Here is a 12251-nt window from a genome sequence, read left to right as displayed (position 1 = left end):
ATACGACTTCAGCAACAGAGTGGTCAATGTCTGGAATACTCTACCTGATTCTGTGGTTTCTTCCCCAAACCCCCAAAACTTTAACTTTAGACTGTCTACTATTGACCTCACCCCTTTCCTAAGAGGTCTATAGGGGGCGTGCATAAGTGCATCATTGTGCCTAACGTCCCTGTCCTATTGTTTCTTTTATTTTTCTTATATGTACCCATTTCATGTATTCATAACTATGTATTTACTTATACCTATTATCTTGTAAGCAATTGACAAATCAAATAAAAAAATAAAATAGGTAGTTGTCTGTTCTTTCATTGGGCTACCAAGCCCTGGACTCCTAAGTACTTGATAAACTGGTGGTAAATCAGCACTTCTGTTGACTGATGAGGACCCTTTCCCAGGCTTCAATCACTTTCTTTGCTGGCTGTTTTTGTACCTGGGTACATTTTTTTTCCACATTTATTTAAACATTGTGTTGCTGCTTTCTGTACTAGAATACAAGTATTTTGTAGGGCTTTGCATTAATTCTGCTTCAAAGGAGAAAAATAAAGCTGGGCAGGGTGTGAATAAATTAATCTACATACTACACACTTACAATGTATTTGCCTTCCGACTAGAGACTGGCGCCATATCTAAATAAGGGATTACTAGCACAGCAACTCTTTAAAGAAGGCTGCATCTTCTTGTAGGACAGCAGGGATGTTCCAAAAAGGCACATGATGACATAGTCCTAAAGTTTTGGGCCTTAATCTGACAATTTTTCCCAATTTCAGAAAGTATAAATCATAGTGCTTGGACTTTTATTATGGAAGTGAGATCAGGTGATTCAAGGTGTATCGGAGCACGTATTTACCTTTCCCTTGGTACTGAACAATCTCTGTCATTGCCACTTTTCTCCTAGCACTTGTCCTATTAATAGATGTTTTAAAATTCCTATTGCATTTTCAGCTACTTCTCCCTATCTTGGAAACCAATCTCTCACTGGACAGTCAGCTTTCCAACCAGATAAAGGAGAAACAAGCAGAATTCCATAGATCTCTGGATACATATTATTTGGAGGAAAGATAAAAGCAATGCTGGAGGTACATTGAAAATGGCATCACAATAGCAGCATCAGCCCCATTATTCCTCACTGCACTATATAGGAAACAATGAGAAATTAATTGTTGTTGACTGTTTGCTAGTCTCATTCTATTTATAAGTCGAAACACTTTCCTTCTAAAGTAATTGACTCTGTTGCTGGCAGCAGGTTTCAGTTTTCTGCTTCTGTAAGAGATAGTTAGGCATACTATCGTTGTATGGTCTATGTCAGGGGAGTCAAACTCAATTTCATTGAGGGCCACATCAGAATTGGGTTTGACTTTGGAGGGCCGGTGGGGATGGGGATGGCCATGGTGGGCGTGGCCATGGTGGGCATGACAAGGGATCGCACCTCAGCGGACATGGTTTTATAAACTTATAAAAATAGGGAGACGTACATTTCTGTGGTTTTGTTTAGTACTCATTTGATCTACTTGGTCACCTTATGACTGGATCAAGAAACTGACTCCACAGGAAGACTAGAACTATAAATTGTTGACATTGGTTAAAATAGCAGAATCCTGCAAGCCTGAAAGGTAAAATATTTTACTTTTCCTCCTTTTTATAACCTTTTGAGTCAAGGATGGCCTCCTGGAGCACTTCAGAGGCCCTGTTTTGGGCATAGACGGCCTCCTGGACCACTCTGGATGCCCATTTTGGGACTGGAATGCCTCCTGGAGGGCTCCGGAGGCTAAAAGCAGTTGTGTGTGGCGGGGTGCACCCTGCTGGCACCCCATTTTTGGTAGCAGAGACACCATGGGCTGGTCCTTTGCTATTTCTAGACTGCCCAACGGGCCAGATCTAATCACCCCATGAGCCAAATTCGGCCCGTGGGCCTTGACTTTGATACCCCTGGTCTATGTCATCTTCTCTGAGCTAGTTTTTGCCTTGGTATCTCTCCCGATTTCCTTACATTGGAATGTTGATGAGGCATAGACAATGTCATTTTTGATAGACATGTGTTTGTGATTGGGAACTTCCCTTTATGTTATTTTAAATAAAGGGCTGGCCAAACATACCGTGGGAAAAAGAACAATCAGTTCACAGAAATTAACAAAAATTCCCACAATTGTGCAATGATCCATCTGTTTGTGATGCAGCTTCTGGTACATGATTGTCTACTAGCTAGTTTGAAGATATTTATCAATGAGAAAATCAACCAGTATGCCTTTAAAGACCGGGCATTTTATTATATCAAGAATTACAGTAGAAGCAGAACTTATGTTAACAATATAGACAGCACGTCTACACCAACATTATTTGTGCAGCCCCAAAGAAAGGTGGAGATGGTAGAGAGGAAATGAGATTCAAAATGAAATGACTAACCGCATGTAAATATAAATCATGGATCAAAAACATAAAATGTTAGATAAGAAATTTCTATCCAGGCTATTTAAACATTTAGAAATAACACGATTTCGCTCTATTTTCCAATTGTACCCTGTACACTTCTTCTCTTTCCCACTATTCCCTCTCTCTCTTCTGAAGGTAAATTTCTCCCAAATTTGTGCATGTATATATGTTTCGGAAGGAAAATCAACTGGAACTATTGATAGTTTTCTCTCCATAATCGCAATTTTTGAAAAAAGGGGCAGTTTTGGAATATCACATATTTTAAAGAAAGGGGAGGACTTCTTTTCTCCCACTGCAACTTCACTTGATATTTAGCTCCTTCAGCATAGGAATTAACCTTAGACAAAAAAAAAAAGCTTGGTAGAAATGGAAACTTTTAAATGGTAAATTTAATTGTTATGGGGACAGGGGGCATTTACCAAGGGATTAGTATGCTTAAAGAGAAGAAGCTCAACCCTTCCCTTTACAGCTTTCTCCCTTGAATTTTTTTTTTTTTGAGTTGGTAGTTAAAGTAGGGCTCCCGGAGTTCAATGGATGTCAGCAGGTAATTTTTGGTATATCTTTGGTATCAACTAGTGATTGTCCAGATTTCTGGAACCCTAGTCTGCTAGCTCTAAATTAGGCTTTGGAAAATTAGCTTTGTGCTCACAAAGTGGCCAACAAATTTGGTTAGTATGAACTGAGCATTGAGCCTTTTAACTAGCTTACTGCTTAGGTACCATGTTGTCATCATGATATATAAACTCAACTAATGCCAACAAAGTTTGTTTTGTGTAAGTGTAATTGTGACAGCATATATAAAGAGATGAATTATTCCCTAATTGTAATCATCCTTGTAAATTCTCCACCCATATTATAGATCATAATTAGGTAGCTGATGGAAAAACAGAAACAGTGTCATTTTAATATTAATAGAAACTCTTGGAAAGACATTAAAATATTTGAGACTGAGGTGTATGTATATACTGTATATTGATGTTTAGGAATAGCTTTGGAAATTGTGATCAAAAATTGAAAGAAACAAAGGAAATAGGTTATCCTGAGAACTATTACAGAAGTATAAATGGGGTGGGGCACTAATGTACTTTTAGATGTTGATAAATCTCAGCTCAGCATTTTTCACTATTGTCCATGCAGACTGGAACTTCTGAGAATTGAAGTTTAACACATGTTATACTGTAGTAGTAGGTTCAGTTATCCCATAATCATAATCAGATCAATATTTCTTAAACTTTTTTTCAATACACTTTTCAAAATTATGGAGGACTGTTTGTGTGGGTAATATTTATATTTACCATACTAAAATTAGTGCATTCACTGTTGCTTCTCACGACAACTTGATGGGATTTTAATACTGTATTACTTTTCAACATGAAAGGGCAAATAATTTTGATTTTTTTTCAGATCTCTAAGTCTTGGAGGAAATCCACCCCGGGGTCCTAGGATAGCACTTTTAAGAAGCACTGCTCCAGAGAAAGTTACTCCTTAGGCAAATTGGCTGTATCCCAACAACAAATTTAACCAAGTTCCTGAAGACCCACCAGTTGCATTTGAACCACAGGTTGGTTACACTTGGTATTAACCCCGATTCATTGTTTGTGATTCAGTGTCTCAACCACTTCCACTGATGATAGAATACAGGGCTCAGTTTATCCAGTTGAGTAAAAGGCCGGTCAAATTTTCTCAGCCAGCAGCATCACAGTAGTCCCGGAGCGGCTTACGAGCTCGTTGGGAATTCTCTTTCCGCAGAAATCAGCCACAGCGGATGAAAAAGGAGGAGGAGGAGGAGGAGGCGTCGTGGCGTGCGGGTGTTTAGACAAGGAAACGAAAGCAAAAAAGCAGTCCGTTTCTTGGCCGGAGCGCCGGCCGAGGGGAAGAAGCCGCGGTTTACTTCGCAACATTGCACAATGTCCCAGAACCAAGTCAGCTAAGGGTGGAGGTGGGGGATCGTTTTGCTGAGCTGGTTGGGAGGCGTCGACGGCTCCTCCGAGTTCCGCTTTGAGGCTGCCCCGAGGAGATGTGGGTGTGCTTTGCTGACAGATCAAGTCGCCGTGCCCCTGACAGCTTTATACCACGGGGGAAAACAAAAAAGGCAGCTTAATTTTCTCGGAGGAAAACCGCCGCTGATGAAGAAGCGGGAAAGCCCGTCTTCCTCGCGACGGGTTTAGGATCTCCCGCTCGAGCAGGGGGGTTGGACTAGAAGACCTCCAAGGTCCCTTCCAACTCTGATTCCGATTCTAGCTGAGTGTGGCGGCGGGGAAGGTCGGAGCAGAAGGACAGGACAGGACAGGACAGGGCGGGGGCGGCTCTTGAACGGGAAGAGAAAAGCGCGCGTCTGGGCGGGGGCGGCTTGGTGGGTGCTGGGCCCGGAGGCACGTGCGCAGGGGAGAAAGCGGGAGCTCCGCAGGGTTCGGCCTCCCTCTGGGAGGAAGCTTTTCCTCCCCCGCCCACCAAGTGAGCAGTTCCTCTTCTGGAAGGGACGCCTGGGGACGGCTTCGTCCTGCCCCCCCCTTCCTCCTCCTCCCCCGCTCTCGAGTAAAAAGTTTTGTGACTTCAGCCGCCTTTATGACTTCAGCCGCTTGGAGGATCTTAGCAACCCCTATGAGCTGGTGCGGCCTCTCCGCCGTCGGGCCTGGTGGCGGGGAAGGGCAGCCGTTAATCCCCCAGAGTGGCCGCTGGTGTAGCAGGATGTCCTGCTTCGCGCAAGGCGCGGCCTTCATCCCCACGTTCCTGGTCTCCTGGTCGTCGGCCGCCTTCATCCTCTCCTACGCGATCGCCGTGCTTAGCGGCCATGTGGAGCCGCTTTTCCCCTATATCAGGTGAGTGGTAGAAGAAGGAGAACAGCGCTCCCTCTTGGCCTCTGAGGAAAGACCTTGGTAGATGGGGCAACATAGGGCTGAAAGACTGAACTTGCGGTCGATGGTTTAAATCCATCAAAATTAAATTAGGGGAGTAAACGTTTTCCCTACTCTCAGTCGAGAGCACTTAGTATCTTGACTGTTGCCCCAAATGGGGCAGAAGTGTGGTGGGTCACCTGTCCTGGCCAGGCGGAAGGCTTCCCAGGCGTCTCCATGATGTTCTCTAACTCTCTACAACATGAACATCTGGATCTGATCTTTTCTGCATTTCATTTTAAGGACAGTCGGGTTGATTCATTCTGCGGATTCTGTAATGTGAGCTAAAAAAGGTTCTGGGGAGGCTTTGTGGCAGTGGTGGGATTCAAATTTTTTTACTACTGGTTCTGTGGGCATGGCTTAGGGTCACATGACTGGGTGGGCATGGCTTGGTGGGCATGTGACTGGGATGGTCATATGACTGGGCGTGGCTTGGTGGCCATGTGATGGGTGGTCATGGCTGGGCGTGGCTTGATGGTCATGTGACTGGGATAGTCATGACGGCATGGCTTGATGGTCATGTGACTGGGTGGGTATGGCCAACTCTATGTCACTCACGTCAAGGGGTGCCTAGCCTGGCCCCTCCCTTCCCAGACAATCCTTATCACACCCAGCCTCAACATATCTATAGTTCTGTAAAAATGTTGTTCACCTTTTGTTGGCTTTATTATCTATGTACTATAGATGTACTTTCATGGACCACTGAAAGGAGGAAATGGCTCACATGCTTTGCCCAAAAGGGTGATAGGCAACAGGATTTTAGGAGTTGCTAGAAAGGGGAGGGGGGATGTATTTTCCAAAGCAAGATGGAAACTGAACAGAGAGAGAAGCAACCTAAAAGTAAGGAGAAACTTCCTGACAGTGGGAACAATTAACCAGCGGAATTGCTTGCCACCAGATGTTCTGGGTGCTCCAACACTGGAAGTGTTTAACAAAAGACTGGACAGCCATTTTTCTGAAATGGTATAGAGTTTCCCCCAAGGTCCCTTCTAAGTGTTATTCTGTTATTCTGACACCTTTCCCAGGACCTTTCCCATTCAGATTTTGGCACCCTCAGTTTTCCTGTCTGAGCAGGGGGTTGGACTAGAAGACCTCCATAGTCCCTTTCAACTCTGTTAAGTGCACCCGTATTTATGCTCTGGACTGTTGACTTGTAAACCCTGAAAAATACCTGGGCAAAAGAAAGGCAGTAAAATTACTCTAGGTGTAGGGACAGTGTAAAATATAAGATAAATAATGGAACAATTAAAAATAATAGCACTGAGTTTTGTCTCTCACCCTCTTCTTTCTTTCTCTTTCTTTCTCCCCCTTCCTCTTTCTTTCTCTCTTCCTCTCTCTTCCTCTTTTCTTTCTTGCTCTTTCCTTCTTGCCCTTCCTCCCTTCCTGTCCTTCCTTGACTCACACACACACACACACACACCTTTTCTGGGAAGAACTTATTGGGCAAACTCCAGAGAGGCACAATGAAGAAAGCAGCAGCCCTGGAACATCCATCCACTCTCCCTTTCGAAGCACATGGACGGCAGTGGTGGTGGGCAGGGGCGCCCTGAAACGCAGGGAGAAAGCGAGTGGAAAGCCTTTCCGTTTCCATTCTCTGCTGCGCTGGGGCTGGAGCTGAGGGGGTGGCGGAGGCAGTGGCAGGGGTGCCCCGAAAGGGAGGTCAGGAACTCCTGGGGCTGCTTCCCATAGCCATGTTCTGGCTGCCGCTGCCTCCCCCCGCCCTCTGGACTGGCCTGAAAAAGACGCCCCACCTTGGTCTCCTCCTGCCTGGAAAGTCCCAGGCGGTGGGGGTGGGGGAAGCCCGGAAAGGCCCCGGGGGTTGGGCAAGGACCTAGCATGATGCAGGCTTACCTGTGAGCAGAGCAGGCAGATCAGGGCTGCTCAGTTGGGGTGCAGGCACCACATGGGGAAGTCAGGTTAGTCAAGCCATGAGGGCCCAGCGTGCCACATAGGAAGGGAGGAGTGACTGGGCAGGGTGGGTGGCAGGCGGAAAGCTGCACAAGCGAGTGAGCATCGGGTGGGTGGGGCAACTGAGGACCAGTGACCAGGGAACTGATTTGGGGGGGGGGGCAGCCAGAAGTCTCTACCAATTCCGCGACCCATGCCAAATTCTTGCTACTGGGTCACCAGAACTGGTGCAAACTGGCTGAATATCACCTCTGCTTTGTGGGATCTCAGGGACCACCAAACTCATACTTTTAAATCCTGAGGACCACTAATACAATTTTTTTAAAAGCTAATATATTTAATATAATTTTAATTATAAATTTATATGTATATATACACACACACACACAGAGAGAGAGAGAGAGAGAGTATATTCAGCTTTGTTCGGGTATTTTCTCACGTGATTATAGTTGTGCTTTTAAAGTTATAGCAATGTTCCAGCAGAATCTCATCTTCCATCATCAGGTTTCTATATTGTGTTTGTCTGTGAGTCAGACTTTCACAGCCGTTTCAGTTTTAAATTTCACTATTCACTCAAGTCCCGATAAAAGAAACTCTTGAAATCATCAAAAATAAATACCAACCAGCTAAACACCTCATGGGACTAGCAGAACACTGCTTAACCAATACATATTTCATATACAAAGGACAAAGGTACAAGCAAATTGAAGGAGATCAATATGGGATCACCACTGTCACCCGTTGTTGCAAACCTGTTCATGGAAGAATTTGAATCCAGAGCCCTAGCTAATGCCACCCACAAACCCAAACTATGGTTAAGATACATCAATGACATTTGTGATTTGGCCCCATGGAAAAGAAAACCTAAACCATTTCCTAACACACCTAAACAGCACACACCCCAAAATCAAGTTCACCATGGAAACGGAAACAAACAAACTACCATTCCTAGATGTACTAATCTACAAAAAAGATAGCACACTAGGACACACCATATACCAGAAGAAAACACACACCAACCGCTACCTCAAGGCCCAATCCCACCACCTCCCAGCACAGATAAACTCCGTGGCCAAAACATTAATTGCCAGAACCAAACGCCTGGTAGACAAGACACACATAAAGACTGAACTATGCACCCTGACTAAAGTACTGACAGCCAACGGCTTCCACAAAAGCAAAATCACCAGCTTGATCCACAAAAATACACTGAGATATAATGGAGACCCAGAAGATGAACAGACCTATGGAATAGCTGTCCTGCCCTACATAAGAGGGACTACAGACAAAATCAGTAAAATACTACACAGGCATCACATCAAGACTGCCTTCAAAACAGACAGCAAAATAGCAGCCATCCTTAGAAACCCCAAAGATAAAATTGACCTGGAAAACCAAGGCATATATGAAGTCCCCTGCACATCATGCCCTGCCACATACATCGGAGAGACCAATAGAAGAATAAGTACCCACCTGGATGAACACAAAAATGCAGTAAAAAAGCTGGAACACACTTTCTTACTAGTCCAACACATGAAAGCCACAGGTCATAGCGTCGACTTCAGTGGCACCAAAACCCTAGCCACTATAGAAAACCCCAGTTCCAGGATTATCAGAGAAGCCATAGAGATTGAAAAGAGACCTGAAAGCATGAATAGAAGAGATGACTCCACCAGATTGTCAATTATCTGGAAGCCTGCACTCTCAAACAAAAAAAAATCTCCACAAGCCAGCCAAACACCTGGGCACAAACAGACCCCTCCATACCTCCAGCTCAAACACACCCCAACCAGGCACCCAGATGAAACCTAGCTTCCTAATAAATGATAACTGTCCGTTTACTCAGAGCCAAGCCACACTAAAAGCCTCCAATACAGGAAACAACAACGTTGCCAGCCAATCAAGACAAAAAAATGCTACAAAACAGACAGAAGATATTAGAAACACCAATCAAGCAGAACACAGCAAACTCCAAGACCAATAAACATAGTCCAAGACTCCCAACCAATCAGGATGAAGAAAAAACCATTCTGGCACAGCAGTAGGCTAGCACCAAATTTAAAACAGAAACAGCTGTGAAAGCCTGACTCACAGACGAACATAATACGGAAGCCTGATGATGGCAGATGAGATTCTGCCGAAATGTCGCTACAACTTTAAAAGCACAACTGTAATGATGTGGGAAAATACCCGAACAAAGCTGAATACCGTATGTACATACGTACATATATAAGGAACATACATACATACATACATACATACACACACATACGTATACACATACACATACGTATACACGCACATACACACACACACACATTTAATTATAACAAAAATATAAATGCTTAATGATAACAAAATAAAACATTCTGGGCTGGAAGCCACCCCCCACCTGGCACCTTCCAAAGAGACAGAAGAGCGGGTGGTGTTTGTGTGTGTGTGTCTGAGCTGAGGGGCCTCGGGGCAACTGCCGCTGGGAGAAGCAGAGGCAGAATGCTCTTCTTGGGGGGCAGCGCCCCTTGGCTGCCACTCCAGGGGCTTCTCATCAGGCATCTGCCTGCAGAAGGACAGCTGCCCTTATTGATTAATTGGGCAGGGGAGCGGGAGAAAGTGGGAGCTCCTTTCAGATCCCGGGTGGAGGATTGAGAGGCTCAAATCTGCAGCTGAGGAAAAGCTGGGAGGGGGGGCTCTTCCAGCCTCACCTGAAGACAGGCAAGGAAAGGTGTCCCTGGGGGGACTTCAAGACGTGCATGGCCCAGATTAATTGCTTTTGGGGGCCTTTTCTTCTGTGGTCCACAGCAACCGCTGTTCTATGGGTTGTATGTATATACCATAGTGCCAGTGGCTCTTAGTTGTTTAGTTGCCTTATTGATGGGGTATTAAGCCATTGATTGTTGTTTCCTTGTGCTGCTCGGCCCTCGGCTCTTAAGTACCTGGTAAGATGGTGGTAAATCGGCATTCCTGATTGAAGCCTGAGAAGTGGGGCCCCTTATCTGTCAACAGCACACACATCTGGGAGATTGAGAAGTTCTGTGGCGATGGGCAGCGGGTCCCAGTGGCCCAGTCAGATTGGATCCTGCAACATTATCCTGGAATACCTGTATTTGCCTTTATTCAGGTACATCTGGACCGGACTGCTATCTGAAACCCCACTACATGATGGTAAAACAATGCAGAAAAACCAGCTCTTTGCTGCCATCTAGTAGATACTCAAGTCTTGTTCTTTCCCTCTGTTCATCATAGTGACAATGGCTGTTTACAATGTAAAAACAACCCTGGGTTTTTCCCAACTAAAGACATTAAGGAGCATCTATGGTGGGTGGAGTGTTTTGTCTTATGCAAAGTCTGTTTTTGCTAAGGAATTTAAACCTATCAAAATGCAGACTTCTAGCAGAAGAAAAAAGTATTTGCAAATGCTTTTAGTGGTCATTAGTTGCTTCTATTCTGACAGTAATAAGTTTAAAGAAAAAACAAAACACAAACCCTTTATTTCTGCAGATAGTTGCAGCAAATTCCATTTTCTAAGAATTTGCGTTATCTGTAATATTTTGAAATTTTTGGAAGTCTTGGTCCAAAGTGATTAAGAACTATTTTTCCAATACATGAGAATATTTATAGTTCTGGATTGAGATGAGGGGTAGTTGGTGCTCTTTGAGCTTGGTTTTCATTAACCCAAACTAGGTAATATTATCGGTGCTAGTAGGAAATGGCATTTGCTCTAATTTTATATTCTAGTAGTGGTTTGCCCTTTCAGTATTGGTGGAACGGTCTTGGTAATTCTTTGGTTGAGCTGTCCCAGAGGTGCTTTTTCAAAAGGCAACTGGACTTTGTTTTTCCTTGAAGATGTTTCGCTTCTCATCCAAGAAGCTTTTTCAGTTCAGAAGTTTCTTGGATGAGAAGTGAAACATCTTCAAGGAAAAACAAAGTCCAGTTGCCTTTTGAAAAAGCACCTCTGGGACAACTATGACCTGGATGTCTGAGAGTCTTCATAGACACTTTGGTTGAGCTGTTTACTGTTAACTTGCTTGGTAGTCCTTTTATTGAGGTGTTATTTGCTTCTTGATTGTTGTTCTAATGTTATTCTGGGTGTTGATTGCTAATGTAAAGGTGTTCTGACTTTTTGCTGCACTTTTGGCTTGTTGTCTTTTTTGAATGGCTGATGTCAACCCTTAGTAGTCACATTCATAGAAATTGATCTGACAAAGACCCGTGTCAATGTCCTTCATCTTAAAATCACATCTCATCAACTCTGCAGTAAAAACAGATTCTGCGTGTGCCAGATTGGGACCAGTGACATGTTGCTTTAGTTATATAGGTAAAATGCAGAATAAAAGGATATTTTTTCCTTCATGACTGGTTTGCATTTTTAACAGTCAGTGCTGAAGTTAATAACATGTACTTAATAATATTTAACATTTAATAATGTTTCTTCTAAATCCGATACAAATGAATCTAATACAAATGAATGACATTGAACAATTTTAATTATTTGCAATGCACTTGTTACATTAAGTGTTTCAGAAAAAGTTCCAATTGTACTTTGATCAGAGGTGCAGCAGATTCCATTCTCATCTTACATAGAGCTCTTAAAGGTTTTGAAGTGATCACAGTATTTAGTATTTAGGAAGTATCAGTCTTTAGTTGCAAAAGCACTTCAAATTTCTTGAGTGTTTCACTTGCAGCTTTGGTTCTCAAACTTATTTCTAAACAGTGAATTAATTAACAAATTATGAGTATTTTTGAAAGTTACACTAACAAAATTAATATTTCATTGCCATAAATATTGAAGGTATTCAGCTGACGATTGGCAGAGGCCAATTTTCTATATTTCTGTTTGAGATAAACTACACGTGACAGGAAAATTGGGTGTATTTTACTTCAGAGCAATCACAGAATAGTCCACATTAAATGAATTAGCTATGCCTTGTTTTGCGGGGGGGGGGATGGAAAGAATGACTGAAGTATTGGCATGTATATTATTAGATTTGTAAAATAACACAGGATGAAGATATCTGTTGGTAT

The 12251-nt window shown here is 43.4% G+C and overlaps 1 protein-coding gene across 4 annotated transcripts in view; it reads left to right on the top strand.

The window, feature by feature from the left end:
* Positions 1–3999: 3999 nt before the first annotated feature.
* DRAM1 (DNA damage regulated autophagy modulator 1) overlaps positions 4000–12251 on the top strand; it is a 28220-nt gene continuing 19968 nt past the window's right edge. Inside the window, exon 1 of one of the 4 annotated variants that reach the window (XR_003376462.2) lies at positions 4000–5246. Coding sequence is in view for 1 of the 4 variants with exons in the window: in XM_026726184.2 (XP_026581969.1) it covers positions 4993–5246 (254 nt within the window). In the remaining 3 variants the exon portion in view is untranslated. The remainder of the gene's footprint in view (positions 5247–12251) is intronic. The other 3 variants (XR_003376469.2, XR_003376464.2, XM_026726184.2) reach the window with 3 other exon arrangements.

Source organism: Pseudonaja textilis, chromosome 5 (assembly GCF_049901715.1).
Source record: "Pseudonaja textilis isolate UNSWEBS1 chromosome 5, rPseTex1.2, whole genome shotgun sequence".
Classification (NCBI taxonomy): domain Eukaryota; kingdom Metazoa; phylum Chordata; class Lepidosauria; order Squamata; family Elapidae; genus Pseudonaja; species Pseudonaja textilis.
Note: the sequence above shows the minus strand (reverse complement) of the source record. Positions and strands in the feature narration are given on the sequence as shown.